We start from the raw sequence: 19,586 nt of genomic DNA, 5'->3' as shown, positions 1-19,586 counted from the left end.
TCCAACGGGGGCTGGAGCTCAGCTCTTGTCACTCCCTCCCAGGCCCACCCACTGTCTTTCTCCTTTCTCTCCTCTCTCTGCTCTCCAAAGGATGCCAGAGCATGCAGGGGGGCTCAGAGCTGCTTCTAGGCCTCTGAGGAGGCCACAGACAGCGGCGGCGAAGCTACTCAGCGGCCTGTGTGGTCTAACCTCTGTACCTCTGCATGGAGGATGTCCATGGCCTTCTTGATGTTGTCTGTAAAGGCTTGGGGAGAAAAGCGAACCTGCAGGCAGAGGAAGAATCTCCTGAGCCCCATGCATCACCCCCATCTCCTCCCTATCAGGAAGAATGCTTCCTAGCTTGGCTTCTCATCTTTCTGTATTTCGGTCAGAGTTAGCAAGACTGAAACAGAGGGTTAGTCTTTGGGGGCCCGAGCTAGAGCTTGAACTCATCATGACCTTAAGAAAGGGCCCGTTCTTTTGCCCAGAGCCAGGAAAAACTCAGGATTGGTTTTGTATTGACTAGGGGCAGAGCCTTAGCTATCACTCCTTTGAGCGCCTCTGAAATGGGGGTGTTGGAGCAGATGCCCTCTGCATTGCATTGGTCTTGCATCACCAATAGTGTCTGGTGCTACTGTCTGCCCTCTCTCCCTGTGGTGTCAGAGAGTCTGGGCTGAGCCTCATGTGCCAGCATAAATCACTTCTAAATGCCCCAAGGATGCATGGAGGCTAAGGGGGGGGGGGCGTTGTGGAGCCTCCAAACATACATACATTTTGATTTTTATATCTGTGGTTTTAGAATTTTCCGTGTGTGTGTGTGTGTGTGTGTGTGTGTGTGAGAGAGAGAGAGAGAGAGAGAGAGAGAGAGAGACAGAGACAGAGACAGAGACAGAGACAGAGAGACACAGAGAGAGACAGACAGAGAGAGACAGAGACAGAGAGACAGAGAGAGAAAGAGACAGAGAGAGAGACAGAGAGAAGTATGGAGAGAGAAAGAGAAAGAGAAGGGAGGGAGAAGAGAGGAGAGGGAAGGGGTTACAGGTGTGCACACTGGGGTCGCAGGTGTGCACGAACACAAGCACACTGGAGATGCTGGTGTGCATGAACACAAACACACTGGGGATGCAGGTGTGCATGAACACAAGCACACTGGGGTTATAGGTGTGCATGAACACAAGCACACTGGGGTTATAGGTGTGCATGAATACAAGCACACTGGGGTCGCAGGTGTGCACGAACACAAGCACACTGGGGATGCAGGTGTGCATGAACACAAACACACTGGGGATGCAGGTGTGCATGAACACAAGCACACTGGGGTTATAGGTGTGCATGAACACAAGCACACTAGGGTTATAGGTGTGCATGAACACAAGCACACTGGGGTTATAGGTGTGTATGAACACAAGCACACTGGGGTTATAGGTGTGTATGAACACAAGCACACTGGGGTTATAGGTGTGTATGAACACAAGCACACTGGGATTATAGGTGTGCATGAACACAAGCACACTGGGGTTATAGGTGTGCATGAACACAAGCACACTGGGGTTATAGGTGTGTATGAACACAAGCACACTGGGGTTATAGGTGTGCATGAACACAAGCACACTGGGGTTATAGGTGTGTATGAACACAAGCACACTGGGGTTATAGGTGTGTATGAACACAAGCACACTGGGGTTATAGGTGTGCATGAACACAAGCACACTGGGGTTATAGGTGTGCATGAACACAAGCACACGAGGGTTGTAGGTGTGCATAAACACAAGCACACTAGGGTTGTAGGTGTACATGAACACAAGTACACTGGGGTTACAGGTGTGCATAACACAAGCATACTGGGGTTGTAGGTGTGCATGAACATAAGCACACTGGGGTTACAGGTGTGCATGAACACAAGCACACTGGGGTTACAGGTGTGCATGAACACAAGCACACGAGGGTTGTAGGTGTGCATGAACACAAGCACACTGGGGTTACAGGTGTGCATGAACACAAGCACACTGGGGTTGTAGGTGTGCATGAACATAAGCACACTGGGGTTACAGGTGTGCATGAACACAAGCACACTGGGGTTGTAGGTGTGCATGAACACAAGCACACTGGGGTTACAGGTGTGCATGAACACAAGCACACTGGGGTTATAGGTGTGCATGAACACAAGCACACTGGGGTTATAGGTGTGTATGAACACAAGCACACTGGGGTTACAGGTGTGCATGAACACAAGCACACTGGGGTTATAGGTGTGCATGAACACAAGCACACGAGGGTTGTAGGTGTGCATGAACACAAGCACACTAGGGTTGTAGGTGTACATGAACACAAGTACACTGGGGTTACAGGTGTGCATAACACAAGCATACTGGGGATGTAGGTGTGCATGAACACAAGCACACTGGGGTTACAGGTGTGCATGAACACAAGCACACTGGGGTTACAGGTGTGCATGAACACAAGCACACTGGGGTTATAGGTGTGCATGAACACAAGCACACTGGGGTTATAGGTGTGTATGAACACAAGCACATTGGGGTTACAGGTGTGCATGAACACAAGCACACTGGGGTTATAGGTGTGCATGAACACAAGCACACGAGGGTTGTAGGTGTGCATGAACACAAGCACACTAGGGTTGTAGGTGTACATGAACACAAGTACACTGGGGTTACAGGTGTGCATAACACAAGCACACTGGGGATGTAGGTGTCCATGAACATAAGCACACTGGGGTTACAGGTGTGCATAACACAAGCACACTGGGGTTGCAGGGATGCACCGACACAGTTGACTTCTCATGTGGGCCGTTGAGATTCAACCTCAGGTCTTCATGCTTGCCTGGTGACACTTTACTGACTGGGTCATCTCCCCAGCACCCTTTTAAGAGCATTGAAAAAAATCACTGGAACCCCCTTCTCTGGATGAAATATATCTGAGAACCCTGCTTTAAAACAGATTAAAGCTGTGTCCCTCAGGAAGCTGGGTAGGGGACCAAGGTTCCAAAGCTTCACCTGTCCCCACAGCCTGTCTGTCTCCTGTGAGATCTTTAAATCTCGGCTTTAGAGTTCCTAGCCCTAGGTGACTCTGACGTCAGGGAAGTGAGGACTGGTGATCCTCTGGGCATGTCCTTATACCTCACTCTGTTGGTCCCTCATGCCCTGCCCAGCACATGGCCCACTGGCAGGTCTCCTGTGTCACCTATTGAGAACCCTTCCCAGGCTCTCCAGATACCAAGACTGCTTTGGATGTGGAGTCTTATGTATCATCAGACTCCAATGGTGATGGCTCTCCTGTGCTAGGAAGAGTTGCTTTTTATCTGGCCACTGGCTAAGGACAACCCCAAGGGCAGAGGGCTCGCATTTCATGAGTGTGGGTATGAGACTCACAGGTGGTGTGATCTAAGGGGGCTCCTTCAGAGGGACTTGGGAATTCAGGAAGAACAGATAGGGCCGCAGCCTCCGTTGTGCATTTCCCATGAGCCCCAAGAGGCGTGTGAGCCCTGAACCCTGCCCAGTCCCTTTCATGGGAAATCACTTTCTCTAGAGACAGCCCAAAGGTGCAATTGGCAAGGCCAGTAAGCACTGCAGGGACGAGCCAGCCTGCTATGAAAACAAGCAAGAGTTCCCAGATAACACAAGATTATTTTGTTTCCTAGAGTGATATGATCAGGCTCCCTCACTAGGAAACAACTTCTTGCAGGTGAATGTCCTCTGGCCTGGAGGGTTAATGAACCCTCAGGTGGATCTATGCCAAGCCATGGACAGACTCCTGACCTAAGTATACTGTATCAGAAGCCAGCAGCCAAATATGGAAAGCCTTCCAGAGGGTGAGCGGCCCGGGGACTTACCTGGTCATTGCAGGAATCACAGAGGTCATTGCCTCCTATAAATACAGTGATTATCTTCCAGTCCTCCTGAAAGTTTATTGTCTGAAATGAACAGAAAACAAAGAGGGCCAAGTAGGAAACTCTCAGAGGGGGCAGCCCCCACACGTTAGAGCTCAAACCATTCGGGCTCTGGTACAGTAGGTCTGTCTCCAATGACGTTGATAGGAGGAGCTCTCTTGAACTTTGCTTCCAGTCTCAAGCATGGTAAGGAAGTGGGTGAGAGCTTGGGAAATAAGTCCTGGCCCTGGGAAAGGAAGGTTGTTCTAGAATCTTCTAGAAATCTGGAGTTCTAAGTTGCTTTCCAAAAGAAGGACCATCTTCCCTTTAGAGGGAACTTTGCTGTGAAAAAAATCCCAGCTGCACCTGGGCAGAGTGGTTGCACACACCTTTAGCCCCAGCACTCAGGAGGCAGAGAAGATAGATCTCTGAGTTTGAGGCTAGCCTGGTTTACAGAGTGAGTTCCAGGACAGCCAGGGCTACACAGAGAAACCCTGTCTTGAAAACACACCCCCAACCAAACACACACACACACACACACACACACACACACACACACACACACACAAAAAGAAAAAGTGATTGCAGCTGGCCAGAACACCATGGAGGTTCCAGGAGAGTTTGCCACCTTTAGACTCTGCCTCCTGTGAGAAGTGTCTGAAGTCACAGGGTTGCACAGAAGGGGTGTGGGTACCCACATTGCACACACCATGGTCCAAGGGTGGCTGTGGTGCTCACAGCCTCTTCCATGGTCTTTGGCCTCTGCTTCCAAACAAGGGTGGAGGAAAGATCGGAGCAGGGATAGAAAAATCAGACAAGCCTGACATGAGGCATAGACATATTCTGACGCTATCCTAATAACAGATTTTTTTTTTGGAGGGTGCATTGCACCACATAAACAACCAAGCTTGACCCCTCCTTTTGTTATTTTATCCACCTGATACCACCTCTCTAGCCAGGTCTGCAAGGAGCCTGCATTTCCATCTTTTATCTGAGAGAGAACCTCACGCTCATCTTTTGGAACCCACCTCAAACACCTGTCTCCTTCCTGAATGTGCCCCCAAACAGGAAACGCATCCGTGGTGCTCACATCTACACTGTGCACAGCTCTCTTTACAAAGCACGAGTCAGCTGTTCCATAGTCTTGATTCTTTGTGTTTGTCTCCTCTCCTAAGCTCCTGGAGGGTGGGACTGCTGTATCTCCCTCCTGGATCTCCAGCCCCAGGCTTGGCTGGTAGTGCATGTTTACTCTGTACAGACGGCTACTACAGTGAGTGGGAAATCTATTTGCAAAGGAACGGACATCCAGGGCTCAGATTCTGCTAGAAACCTCGCCTGAGTCCTTTGAAGCTCTCACCCGACTGTGGACTTCTCTGTCTATGGGTTTATCCTCCTGGTCTAGGGGGTCCCACCTTGATGCTCCCAGACTCACCTTGTCCTCCTTCATCAAGCTCACCAGCTTTTTGGCCTGGGCAGCTAAGCCACTGTGGGAACACACAAGAAGGAATTGGATGAAAATCAAGGGCTAGAAGGGCAGTGTAGCAGAGAGAGTAGCAACTGGCCATCGGCTTAGCAGAGGAAGGTTGGGAGTGGGATAAAGACCCACCACACAGAGCTCCATCCCCACCCAGGCCCCACTGGGGAGTACTGACTGCGTGAGAAGGGCAGAGGCCTGCACGTCGGAGGGGTTGACTTTCAGTGTGTTGGTATAGTTAATGACCTACTTCTGGTTTCTCTTCCAAGCCAGGCTTGTTCAAAGTGAGTAGGTCGTTACATATTTATGTCATGTGCCACTCAACTCATGCCCATGTTAACAGATGCTATGGCCTACCTAGCGCCCAAAAGTGACATCAGCTTCAAATGGCTACAGAGCTGGGATATATTCAGGGGGAGACTGCTTGCTTAGTGTGAACAAGGCCTTAGGCGCAGTAGCTATACTGTAAAATACTGTAGCAAAGAGATCAACCTGCTTCTGGAAAGTTGTTGTGAGTCACATGACGTCCCAGCAGCCCCTTGGATCAGCTACTGCTCTGCTAGATAACAAGGGTTTGAATGCCAGGTCTACCCATGACCACCTCTGAGACCGTCACCTTACAAACCCAGTACTTCCCCTCGTGAAATGGAGGAGTGTGGCCCCGCCTTCTTCATAGAGTTGAGAGAATCAGATGATGGTCACATGAAGAACTTAGTGCCTAACACAAGGCAAGCATCCTTAGAGCGAGGCCTCTCGTCACTACCACTGCCACCATCCACAAAGTTCTCCCGGCCCCACGCCCAACAGGCACAGTCAGCTACCCTCTCTTTGTCTTAACTACTAGCCCAGCTGCTCTGATCTTGGCCCCAGAACACTGGGTATCAGATACCTGGGAGAGGGGACTGTGGGCCAGCCCCTTAGCCTGCTTCTCATCTGTGGATCTGAAGTTACCAGGGCAACCCTTCTCTGTCTTTGGACCCGGGTTTGGAAAGGGTACTTCATGGCTCACAGCTATAGCTTTTCATCGCTGTTAAGACACAGGGAACCAACTCTCCACATTGCCCATCTCACAGAGCTACTGTGAAGAACACAGGGATGGCAATCAGGAAGGTATTCTGTAACTCAGGCACTGCTGTGCGTCTATGGCAGGCTATGATTAGGCCTGGAATAAAGCCTGCAAGGTCCAAGGCCAGACCCTGGGGTCAGGCTGCTGTACCTGCTCAGCTCAGCTTCTCTGGGCTATAGTTTCAAGTGCATTATGGGAACAACCCACCTGCCCCTGTTTTCTTTCTTTCTTTCTTTCTTTCTTTCTTTTCTTTTCTTTTCTTTTTTTTTTTTTTTTTTTTTTTTTTTTCTGCCACTGGGATGCTTTCCCTAAGGCCCAGGAGAAAATGCAGTCAGATCCAAGGCCATAGGAGCCAATGTTTACTGTGGTTACTCATAGGTCCTTGACTCTCAGTGTCCTTTCTTACAAGCCTCCCGGACCATGTTTAGAACCACCCTGCTGCTGCTGCTGCTGCTGCTGAAACACATTGGGGAAGGAGAAGTTCTGTTAATGTTAAAGCAAGCTTTAGCTTGAAAGCGGTAAATCACTCTCACCCCTATCCTCACCGAAGGGAGCAGCCACCTTCAAATTCATTCTAAACCCCATTAGGCGTGCTGTGATCTGTCCTTCCTATGGGACATAAATACGAAAGCTACTTAGAGGTGGCTTGTAGCTCCAGGACAGTTCTGAAATCCGGGAAAACGTCAGGGAATCTAGGAAGCAAACTACAAGAATCTGAAGAGCCATGTGGAGAAGTGTGGTCTATGCTAAATCTAGAAAAAAAATTGGGGTAAAATAGAAAGGGCCTTTTCACATATATTTCCTTAATTGGTTATAGTGTCCATGTGTACATTGGCTAGGAAAAAGACTCCGAGTTGGGGGAACCAGGAGGGCTGACATAGTGTTTTAGGGACCATCAGATCAGCACCATGGAGCAGGATCTTTGGGCCACTACAAGTTTCCTCAGGGGAGTCCTGAAGCCCTGCTGAATTAGGGACCACCACCCTCAATCTGTGCAAGAGTACAGAGCTTTATCATCCAAGATGCTGTCAACCTCACAACCTCAAGCAGACAGGCTTGCAACAGACTTGCCTTTTTGTTTCAAAGGCTTATAGAGGTCCAGGAAGAAATGTGGCGACATTCAGGGCCTTGCCTCCCATGTCGCTGTTCTTCCTATGACACAGGCTGCTCAGAGAATGCCCAGCCCAAATGCCCAAATGCCCCTCTGGTGAAGGCAGAGGGTGTGAGACTCAAAAACAGTAATAGCAAGCTAACAATCTGGACCCGCCATGAGCTCACTTTGTAAGGGAGTGTGGTTTACAGACAAGGCCCCTGTGATCTACTTCAGGTGTATGAAGGACGTCAGGGGAAGGCTTTTTCGGTGCTAAGTTTGGGCTGAGTGTTCACGGGCAGGTTTGTGCGTCTGACAGCAAAGGACGCTCCCAAGAGAGCCCACACCAGTTCCTCACCCCAACTCTGCACCCAGACCAAGTGACTAAAACCCGAGGCTCACTCAGATTTGGCTCCTGCTACGGCTTGGTTGAAGGACGCTTTGGGCGTGTTTTCTCTCCCGGTGCCAATGGAGAAGCCCTTCAAGGAGGGGTTGAATTCCCGGAGGATGTCTGGAAACACAGGGACATGTTTACCAATGGCTCCAAAGTGATCTTCCCAAGTCCCTCCTTTTGTAGTTTTGTGACAGGGGTCACCTACTTAGCTGAGGCTATCCTCAACTGGTGAACTTTCCTACCTAAGCCTCTGGAGTGGACTGGGGGGGGGGTGTCACCTACTTAGCTGAGGGTATCCTCAACTGGTGAACTTTCCTACCTAAGCCTCTGGAGTGCTGGGGTCACACAGCCAACTGTCAAGTTCTTTTGACCATTGAGTGTGAAAGAACAAACCACAGCTTCGTCCCGTCCCCCAGTCCAGCTGTTCCAATGTCGAGCAGGTTGAGACTCTAACACTGCAACCCTTTAATACATAATACATTCCTCATGCTGCGGTGACCCCTACAACTATGAAATTATTTTTGTTGCTACTTCATAACTATAATTTTGCTCCTGTTACAAATCGTGATGTAAATTTCTGATGTGCAGGATGGTCTTAGGCCACCCCTGTGGAGGGTCATTAAACCCTATGGGTCACAGCCCATAGGTTGAGAACCACTGCTTTACACCCTGCATAGCACATAGTAATTTACCACCCTTAGGTTTTCCCTTCAGGTCCTTGTTTCTTTAGGGACTTTATCAGGAAGGACTGCTGGGGTCTCTTCCTGCATCCACTGAGATGATCATGTGATTTCTGTCTGTACTAATCTCTATATGTCAATGCACCCTTGTATCTCTGGAAAGAAACTAACTTGCATATGGTCTCAATGTGTCCTTGAATTGAATTTTTGCAAGTGTTTTATTAAGAATGTCTGCATCTATAATGACAAAGGAAAAAAATTTTTTTCTACCCTTGCATTCAGTACTGTAGGTCTGAGGGTGAGGCTTGCTTTGTGGAATGAATCAGATTCTTGCCCTCACTGTTTTATGGAAGGGTTTTTAGGACGGCTGTTAGCTCTTCTCCAAAGGCTTGGTAGAATTCATTAGTGAATTTGTTGTCCAGTTCAGGCCTTCATCAAAAAGTTAGTTTCTTCATTTTCTTCTTAAAATGTTATTTTTCATCAATTTTTAAAGATAGTTTTGCTGATAAAGCAATTTTATTGGCAGGTATTTACCTTCAGGGCTTGAAACATAGCATCCACGCTCTCCTGACACTCATGGTCGCTAATGAGATCTGCTGTTGTTCTGATGTGCTTGCCTTTGTGGGTGAGTTGAGATTCCTCCCTTACAGCTATCAGTATTGTTTCTTTGCTTTTAAAACTTCTGATATGCTAATTGTATTACACTGTGGGAGGTTCTTCAGTTACACTATTTTGGGTTCTACATGTCTCTTAAGTTTGAATATTTTTCTCTAAATTTGAGAACTCTGGTGCTATAAATTTAATTGGATGATTCTGTATTCCTTTAGAATTTATCTCTTTTCCTTCTATTCCATCCTCCCCTAGGCTTGGCCTCTTGACCATATCCCAGAGTTCTTAGACATTGTGGTCAAGTTATTTTTTTATATTGACATTTGATCAGAGATTTCATCAGCCTTGTCCTCCATCCCTGATATTTTTTTCTTTTTGGTTATAGCTACTGGCAATGCTTTCATTATGTTATTTGACTCACTGAGTCTTTGCATTTCTAACATTTCATCCCCCCTGCCCCCTCCCCCCACATCAAATCTCAATTTCCTTGCTGATTTTTTTTTTCCTCCCACGTCGCAGACTTTTCTTCATCCACACTTGTTGAATGTCAATTCATGCATCTGCCTTGGGGGTGGCATGCCCCACCCTGGAGACTTGCTGACACCACCAGGGCAGAGTTCTCCCACATGCCCTGTGCTGGAGCATCTGTGGGGTCAAATTAAACAGGGCGTTGGGCAGAAGCTCTGGCCTGACCTCTCCCTGCCACAGCACATCTCCACACAGATGCTCTACCATCAGGCGGCTCTCCACCTCCAGGAAAGATGGCTGAACGGCTAAGCTAAGAAGTCACGGGAGTCCACCTGAGCGGGTGACACTGTCACAGTCATTTGTAAGCCACTTTGGCGAGTTGAGATTGAAGAAGATCATGGCCAGCCATCTTGCTGGGCCACCTCAAAGCCAAGTTCATTGTATTCACAGAAGCCGAAGTCACCCCTCCTAGCAACAGGGGACAAGGGGTTCTCTCATGACACAAAGTGGTACCTATTTAAATTTGACACAGCTTTCCAGGAACTAAAATAGACAGTCTGATAGTCTGATGAGGTGTGCCAGTGTGGATCTTGAGGATCTCTGTTGACTAACCTTGCTGGCTTAAAACTTAAATACTGTCTTAGCTCAAGATATGTACAGAAGGAATATGTTCCAGGAAAAGTAGGAAGAATGAAAGCAGATCAACTCCCTCCCAGGCAAAATCCCTTGAGGGAAAATAATAAACTATAAATATTGTCTAATGACATTTTTTTTAAAGTACTTTAAGAATAAAAACGTACTTTAAGAAAAGTAAGCTAAAGATAATGAATAAATTACATAATAAAAAGTATCGCCAATAGCTCTACAACGAAAAAGATTAAAGGCAGACCCGCAGAAAAATGTAGCCAGCCTTTTAAAAAATTATCCAAGTGGGTTGTTGGCAAAACAGTTAAGGAAGCGTTGGACCCAAAATATGGCAGTGTTTGCACAGCCTGAGCAAGGTAGCTTCATCGCTCATTGCTGCAATTGCTGTGGGCTTATACTGCTATGTCCAAAATCACAGGCCAATGGACAGTCCAATTTTTTTTTTTAACAATTGGAGCATTTTAAAGAGATCTGCCCTAATATTTAGTCTAAGCTCTCTTTTCTTTTCTCTTTTAATTTATTTATCGGATAAAGACGATTTCCTGTTGAAAAACACAAAAAGCAAACAAAATCTTCCAAGGTTTTAATTAGCCCAGGAGCTGAGCCCGGACAGCAGCCTCAGGGAAGCGGCGCCCCCTACTGCACGAAGCTGCATCCTGCTGCTGTGCGTGGCTTGCGGCCGCCAGCGGGAGGCGCAGTGGGCTCAGAGGCCCCCTACCCGTCCCAGAGCAACAGGGTACTCACTGGCCAGGGTGGTCACAGTTTTGATGTCCTCATCTCCACCCACGCTGTTGGTAAGAAGCAAGAAAGAAAATGAAGGTGTACAATTCCAGCCAAGCCCAAACAAGACAGATTTCCCCGCCGAATCACAGCTCCAGGGACTCACCCTTTCTTTACCCATCACAGAACGCAACTTGCTGTTCTTGTATTTTTAGCTTTGCCGTTCCCCCCTCCCCCCCGACCCCCCCCCCCCCCGCCGCCCTGCCCTGCCCCCAGCTCCGATGTTGGAGAAGGGAGAACTGAGGTCTCTTTTACTGCCTTTCCCAATCCAGAGGGATTCTTTCGGGCCCAGCAGGGGACCACTTAGCCTCTCCATTGCTTTGCTTGGGAAAAAAAAAAACTTTTTTGAAAGAGTGTCTTTAGGAATCAGGGTCTCCTGACCCAAGGCTAAGTAAGATCCCAAGGGAGATCCCACTGGCTTCTTTTAGGAACAAAATATTTGTGCATTTCATGCTCCCAAACTGTCCAGCCCACACCACCTCTATAATAGGTGCCGCAGACCATTTCAGTCAGGTATAGGTGTTTAGGTTGGGAGTTCTCCAAGTGTCAGTATGCAGAAGATAAGACAAGTGACAAACCCAGAGGTGTTGTTTGATTTTGAGTGTATTTTGAAGACGAGCAAGCCGGGTTTATATACATATTTTAAAATGGGGTGGTTACAATATTTTTTATACAAATCAAAAATACAGGATATAATGTAATTATGGTGTCATCAATCTTGAACAATCACTTATAAGTCATTAGACTAGTATCAGTGTATGTGCTCTCTTTATCAAAGGTCAATGTTTTTTATTACATCAAACATCAGTGAGTCAAGACAGTTTTTGTTTTTTTTTTTTAAGTTCATCTGCCACTATCTCTCAAAACTTATTTGTAAGTTATAATATAAACTATTTATTGGTAACTAATGTTTAGTCATGCTTTTATTAACAAGTGGAATGGAACTTAGTGGTAAACTTGACTGAATGACCCTTGGCTGTAGTTTCAAGTCAAGGGTCATCTAGCAACTCAGTTACCTTTGAAAAGTTCTTTGATAAGGAAAATAAAAACAAAGACGGAAAGAGAAAACATTCAGAATGTTCTCAAAACAATGAGTGAGTGATAAGAGAAAAAAGGAGGGGGACTGTAATTAGTTACTCCTGGCAAGAACATCAGACCTGTTTTAGGAAGCTCTCCCTTGCTAAGGGTCGTCGCCTGGGTTCTGTGGTAATGTTTGTCACACAGACTCTACTGGAGGGGTCGTGACACATAGGGATCGTAGTCTTTGGAGGGCCAGTAAATTGAATTTAGAAGTTTGTTATAAAAAGAACTGGACAGCTCATCGCCTACTTGAGGTACTGTTTTCTAGAAGGCTCAAGAGCCTTCTGTGCCTCACTCACCTCCAGGACAGGCCTCGGTATTGAGTTAGGACATCCAAGACATTCCCAGGCTTGGACCCAGCCCCATTGCCTGCCTGAAAGAGAAAGCAAATAGTGGGTGGGTGTTCCTGCGTTTCCTCAGGAGCCGCAGCTGTCCACCTGTTTGAAGGCCCATGCCCTTATCCTGGGCAGGACACCTAGGAAAGTTCTAGAATCCAGATGGAACCTCCTATGGATATACTTCCGCCCTTCCGCCCTTCCGCCCTTCCGCCCTTCTGCCCTTCTGCCCTTCCCAGATGAGCCTAGTACCATCTACAGCTGTATCTCCTGCAGGGAAACCCTGCCTGGACAGCAACTGGGAGAAACGTAAGCCTATAGCATGTATTTTTCAAAAGCACATACTTGAAGGTGCTGTGTTCGTTTTTGAAAGCTGTAAAATGTACAATCAAAAGAAACATATGCTAAGCCTTTCCCGTCATCACATCCCACACTCACGCAGGTAAGAAACAGCAGTGAGATGTGTTCAGGGCCTCTCCTCCCAGGAACCATGGGAGTTCTAGACTCCAACAGAAATTCTTGGGTTATATACACTACAGTTTGGAACCTAATCGTCACCATGTCACATGTGCTGCCTCCCCAGGAAGTCCTGAGCACCTGTGTGAGTCTCTGTGGCTTCCTGTCCTGTCAGCATCTTCCAGGAGACCATAGAGGTGGGGTGTGGGAGGGTGGGTACCAGACCTCACTCAGTGGGAAGTGGCTGAGAATCACAGCTTAGGTAAGATGCCAAGGATCAGCCTGTTGTCCCAGGGGGTTATGCACAGTAGGACCTTTGGGATAAGGAACAGCTAGGGTCTCATGGAGGAAACTTCTAACATTAGACCTAACAGTCTGGGCCCTAAGTTCTGGGCCTGGCTTTTATACTCACAAGCTGAGTGACTTTCCTCATTGGTTGGATGTGAGGAGTGTCAGACCTCACAGGATTTTTGTCATGGGCTATGGAGTGAGCTACCTTCACTGTGACTAGGACACAATTGTGGCCAGGTTTCTGCTCCTTGGAGAGCTCAAACCTGGAGATGCTGCCTGTTAACTGGTGAGGGGGACAGCAGCTGGGCATAACAGCTGGACTCCAGGAGTAAGCTTAAAGAGAGACTTGTTTTTCTGAAACCTCTGAGGGCCGACCCCCTCAGGCACTCTATGAACTTGATTCTGTTTTTTAGAAGTGTACATTCTATACACTCTAAGAGATTTGGGGTGTCACCGTGGGGCAGCTACAGAAGTGCATTTGTCCGTCTCTGGGGCCTCTGCTTCTTCTACTGACTCTTGTTTCTTACAGCCTCCTCCATGCCCACCAGCACTTGCTCCTAGCTCATCGTCTCTATGCCTGTCTGAGTAGTTCTCAGCTTTTCCACAGAGACAGAGGACTAGCTACGTCTTTGGAGATGGCCACGGCAGGAGACGCTGTCCCACTATAGGCACGGGCTGTCTAACTTAATTTTGTCGCTCATGTTCCCTCAGGGTACCTGCTACTTTCTGTTTTCTTTTCATCCCAGCATTGAGGCAGGAATTGTAGAGGTTGGAGTGAAAATCATGCCAGGCAAGGCATGCTAGATGCTGGGCAAGGCATGCTAGATGCAGGCAAGGCATGCTGGGCAAGGCATGCTAGATGCTGGGCAAGGCATGCTAGATGCAGGCAAGGCATGCTGGGCAAGGCATGCTAGATGCGGCCAAGGCATGCTAGGTGTTGGGCAAGGCATGCTAGATGCCAGGCAGGGGCAACAGGGAGGGTTTGAGGAGCAGCACCAGAAACAGGCTAAGAGTAAAACCTCAACTTTCAAGGTCCCTGTTTTTATGTTCACTAAAATCTCATTTCCTAGCTGGACAGGGCAGCCCACATCTGTAACCCCAGGGAGGCAGACACAGGAAGATCAGGCATTCAGGGCCAACCTCAGCAACATAGTGAATTAGAGGCCAGCCTGAGCTACATGACATGAGACCCTGTCTCAGAAGCACGGACAAAATCTCCTCTCCTACCCCTTCTTCAGTTGAGGTCACCTACCGTGAGAGAGTCACCCAGTGCTCCGATTACCTTGATGTCCGCTGGCCTCAGCCTGTGAACTAAAAAGCAAACCTGGGGTGAGTGGAAAATGGGGGTTTGAGGAAGACTTTGGACCCAGTTCCCTTGTGCCTCAGGAAAGTGGCGAGATGCTTAGTCTTCTTTCTCAGGGCACACCTCACTCCCGCCAGCAGCCAACTCAGGCTTTTCGACCACTCTCACACCAGAAATGGCAGCTGCCTGGGGAGGGAAAGTCCCTGATGCCTCCTCGGACAAGATGGATGCTAACACACATGCATCTGTGAGAACACGTAGATTAGTGCTCCTCAAATTGGGCGGTGTACTGGAATTGCCTGAAGAGCTTGTTAAATCTCAGGTGACCCCCAAACTCCCAAGAGCTTCAGATTCAGCAAGCCTGTATTGAGCCTAAGAATTTACATGTCTACTTCTCAGGCACTGTGGCTGTCCCCTATCCTGTCTGGGTACCACATTTTAAGAACTACTGAGGAATACTTTTTACTTTGAAGCCAAGGACAGTTGTCCGTTTCTATTGTTCCCTTCCATGTCTAGGTACAAATTGGCTCACACAACTGTGGTTGCCATTGCAAAGCCCCATTCTAGAGCCACTAAGTGTCTTTCTTTAGAGCCTTCCCTCCCCCATCGTCATGCCTTGAATTCAACACACACACACACACACACACACACACACACACACACACACACACACACACAAACCCCTTCTACGTGATTATAGCCTACGTGGCCTTTCCCAGCCTTCCCCTGCTACTCTTGTGGTTAGAAGAACAATATCAAATCACAAACCCAGCTGCACACATTAACACACGCCTACAGGGCTAAGCATGGAAACTTTAAATGACCTTTTCCCAAAGAAATCAGGCTGGAGGGTGGGTAGGGGGAGGAGGCAAAAAAAAAAAAAAAAAAAAAAAAAAAAAACAACCAGAAAATAAGAGCCCCTTCCCCAACTCCGGAGTGATTTATTTTAGCTTGTGGTGATGACAGTCAATCACTATATTTTTAGGGCTGTAAGAGTGAGTTCTCTCAACGCTGACTGGTATGCAAAGGCTAAGCAAAGTATTTGGAGTTGGTAAAACCTGAAGGAGACGGACGGACAGATTTGCCTCCAAAGCTTCAACATTTTTTATAGATTGAGGGGGCGGGGAAAGGCAGAACAAAGCCAGGCATACCTTTAATCCCAGCACTCGGGAGGCAGAGGCAGGCAGATCTCTGTGAGGTTGAATCTAGCCTGGTCTACAGAGAGAGAGGCAAAGACAGCCAAGGCTGCATAAAGAAACCCTGTCTCAAAAAACAAACACAACAAAACAGGGCAGTGCAGGGTCCTCAAGATGGCTCAGGGGGTAAAAGCTCCTGCCACTACACCTAAAGTCTCAGGTTTTGTTCCCAAGATCTACAGTGTGGGCAGGGAGAGCCCCTGTAAGATGTCCTCTGACTTCCAGGGTACAGCATGTGCCCCTACTCATACATGTGCATGCAAAATAATATCTAAAACATATAAAAAAAAAAAAGCAGCTCCAACAGCCCATACTTATCTCTTAAATTTGGTTGGATAGAAAAGAAACAATATATGTACACATATACAGTTCTCCCTTGCTCCTGTGTGTGTGTGTGTGTGTGTGTGTGTGTGTGTGTGTGTGTGTGTGTTTCTGCAGTGAGATTCTCTCATTGGCCGCTCTGTAGGATTTAGCAAGAGAGAGTAGACATGCTGCAAGGCTTGCTGGGAGGAGTTGATTTATCTAAGATTCCACTGTGAAGCTAGAAGGCATGCATTTCTTTGGCTTACTACTCTGTAGACCTTGGTTTGAGGCTTATTAATGCCATTGCATATGAAAAAGACACAGCCTGGAAATGTAGGGAAAAACAAAACCACTTTAGCCATTGCTGTCTTTGGAGAGACAACTATTTCAAGATAAGATTACATTTATGTGGGCTGATTAGATAATGCTATCTGGGATGAACTGTTTACTACCTCGAAAGAAGTTTAACACTCAGCATTAGCTCGTGGGCATTTCTGAAGAACCCTTATCAAAAGGCCATCTAGGCTCTGGTGCCGTGTTATGAGCAGTGAGCAGTGACCAAAGACGAGGAATGGCCTTAGCCCGTGAAAAGCTATCCTCAGGGGCAGTGCTCATCAGGCTGCAGTGCCAGGCTCCTGTAGCCCAACAGCTTGAGCCACGCAATGCTGAAATCTAAAACCTAAGAAGCCAGTGTGCTCTCCTTGTTAGCCAGGCCTTCCCAACCCATTTGCCCTCCAGTTTTAAGAATTTCATGAAAAGATTGCCACAACGATGGTAATTTGCTGCCATTCGACTGCAGCTCCATTTCTGCCTTTGGTGATTTTAATCTAAGTGTTTATGGGTAAATGGGCACCTTGCACGTAGAGGGAGTACAAGGAATGTATTAACCTCACTAAGAGATGACACAGGTCTGAGGTGATGTATATGCCAGTTTCCTGGATTTGATTGTTATATATTGTATCCATGTATTGAAAGGCCACCCAGCACCTGAAAAGTACTGATTGTTACTATGTATTCATTATAAACATATTAATAAAACATAGTAGCTAGAAGTAAAAGCTATGGGTCTGTGATGGTAGTCTTAACAGGTTTCAAAGCTTTGAATAAAAAAACTTTGGGAGCAAGGAGGGGTACATGGGAAGGTTTGAAGAGAGAAGAGAAAGAAGAAATGATATAATTATTTTATCTCAAAAATTACAATGAATTGTTTAGGGAGTAATAAAAAATAAAGCCTGTAAGTTCATTATAGATGGGATTTCCCCCCGTAAGCATTTTTGAGACATTATTGTCTGACTCTGCTGCCATGGAAACTATGGATACAGAAGGCTGACTCCATTGACTTTTCTGTTGGACTTTCTCATTTGTTATACCTCAAAGGATGCTGACTTCAAAATAATGTCCTCAGATCTACTGTCCTGTCCACTCCTCTCATTTTCTCCTCACCTTGTCTATGTTGTTTGACCTATCAATAGAGGTCCCAATGCCAATTACTCTATTTTTACATATTAATTAGGGTCACAATTTCCATAGTCCTATTTTCATTTTTAAAAGTTCTACTTGATTCTTTTAGTGGTTCCTTCATCAACTCTTCATTTTTGTTTAAACATATTATCTGTAATTAAAAAAAATATTGAGAGAGGAAAACACTTAGATAAATGAGCCTCTTGTGGAAGAAATTGAATTTGACCAGTGGACTGGATGCACTGAGGGCCAGGCAGGCTATTAGTCCCCATGGGGCAACACTTCCTGCTGATGGTAGGCTATTGAGAGTTTAGAAAGACTCCAGCAGAATCAATGAGCCACATCCCCTATCACTCCTCAATACCACTCATTTTTGAAAAGAGCAAAACAAACCTTTAAGTCATCAGTAGACCCCAGTAGACTCTTACAGTCATCAGGAGGGCCAGCCAGTATCAACATTTCATCAATGTTTATAAAGCCATAAAACTCTTTGCAAATCCTACATGTGTACGGACTGGGAGGGAGACCTTGCGAGCCTTTATTCTTTATTGAATTCCAAATGCTTATTGGCTATTAAAAAATCACTTGCACTAACTTTCTACATCTCATTCCCCAAAGTCCCATAGATGGACAGGTGAGGGTTCATCACCCACAAGCTCTGGTATGCGATACAAATAGGTACCCAGGGCACCAGGGACCATGACCTGTGATGACAGGCAGTATCGTATTTCATAACACCAATTTTGATCTGTGCATCTGTGGATTGAGGGAAAGTTACTATAAAAAGGGTTTTTAAAATAATTTGGAAGGCAAAATTGTTATTTTTACGCCATAGGCTTAGTAAAAGACATTTGAGTGGTGGTACCATGACCTAGTTTACATCTCAACTCTGAGAATTCATTGGATGAATTTGAAATTCTCAGTAATTCAAAGCTGCTTAGTATTTAGTAGTTCCTCCTAGTTGCTAAGCCAGTGGGGATGTAAGAAGATGGCCAGCTCTACCAGGATGTGTATCGTTTCAATTAGAAACCACATACATGGTCTTCAGGAGAGGGGAAGAACTTACAGAAACATCAAATAACAGTAAAAGGAAAATAGTAATGTGGTCCTTTGCTGGGCTGCTTCTTCTTCTTCTTCTTCTTCTTCTTCTTCTTCTTCTTCTTCTTCTTCTTCTTCTTCTTCTACTACTACTACTACTACTACTACTACTACTACTACTACTACTTTTTCCTCCTCCTCTTTCCTTCATCTTCTCTTCTTCCTCTTCCTTCTCCTCCTCTTTCCTTATCCTTTTCTTCTTCTTCTTCTCTTCCTCTTCCTCCTCCTCCTCAACATGGAAACACTTCAGGTATAGATCAGTGGCTCCAAAACGAAGTGTGTCTTCCCGTATTGCCCACTTCTCTGTGATCATTTTCCTGAATAATACTTTTCAGGGGATGCAGAGGTCCGCCCCAACATCCTAAATGAGTGTGAATTTCACTGGACGAGTATGCGTGTTTCACTCCTAGGCAATTTGGTCAGCTCAGTGGAAGCTTGGATCAACCTAGCTATCTGTTTACCTAAACAGTGCCTATCACTGAGATATCTCAGATCATAAAGTCTTGAGATTTGCTCTGGAATTCTTCAAGAGCTGATAAACACAACAGTCACTAGGGTCAGGGAGTAAGGAAGAGTCTGTACTTTATCTGGTTCTTAGATGTGAAGATACATTCTAATGGATGGTTGCCATGACAGAAACACAATTTAGGGAGATTGCAAAATACAGATCTTCTTTTCGCAGTGATAAGATTAGACCATGGCTATTAAACCCTTCAAACTGATACTCTATCTAGATATATGCACTATCTCTTCACATATACCTCTCTCTATGTATTAGAATAAGGGTTTTTACTGCAGGGAGGCACACATATAAAGACAATCATCACTTTCTGCTGTTAAAGTCCACCCAGTAAACAGATGGATAGGAATGCAGTGTCACCAAACACAGGAACAAGAAGTCTAAAGACTAAACTCCTCTTTGTGTAAGATCTGTAGCACTTCTGTGGGCTTTGGATGTGGTTTGGTTCTCCAAAGACTCAAGTTCTGGAGGC

The 19,586-nt window shown here is 46.5% G+C and overlaps 1 protein-coding gene across 4 annotated transcripts in view; it reads right to left on the bottom strand.

Annotated features, from left to right (window-relative positions):
• The window catches only part of PLB1 (phospholipase B1), a 142,741-nt gene that overhangs the window by 53,599 nt on the left and 69,556 nt on the right, over positions 1-19,586 (bottom strand). For 3 of the 4 annotated variants that reach the window (XM_084792749.1, XM_084792750.1, XM_084792751.1), the window contains 7 exons: positions 14,486-14,544; positions 12,451-12,524; positions 11,036-11,079; positions 7,898-8,006; positions 5,298-5,349; positions 3,830-3,910; positions 198-263 (listed from right to left, as the gene is read on the bottom strand). In XM_084792749.1, the coding sequence (XP_084648875.1) occupies positions 198-263; positions 3,830-3,910; positions 5,298-5,349; positions 7,898-8,006; positions 11,036-11,079; positions 12,451-12,524; positions 14,486-14,544 (485 nt within the window). Of the gene's footprint in view, positions 1-197; positions 264-3,829; positions 3,911-5,297; positions 5,350-6,612; positions 6,703-7,897; positions 8,007-11,035; positions 11,080-12,450; positions 12,525-14,485; positions 14,545-19,586 lie in introns of those variants that run through there. The other variant, XM_084792752.1, reaches the window with a different exon arrangement.

Source organism: Acomys minous (genome assembly GCF_964271855.1).
Source record: "Acomys minous genome assembly, chromosome: 8".
Classification (NCBI taxonomy): domain Eukaryota; kingdom Metazoa; phylum Chordata; class Mammalia; order Rodentia; family Muridae; genus Acomys; species Acomys minous.
Note: the sequence above shows the minus strand (reverse complement) of the source record. Positions and strands in the feature narration are given on the sequence as shown.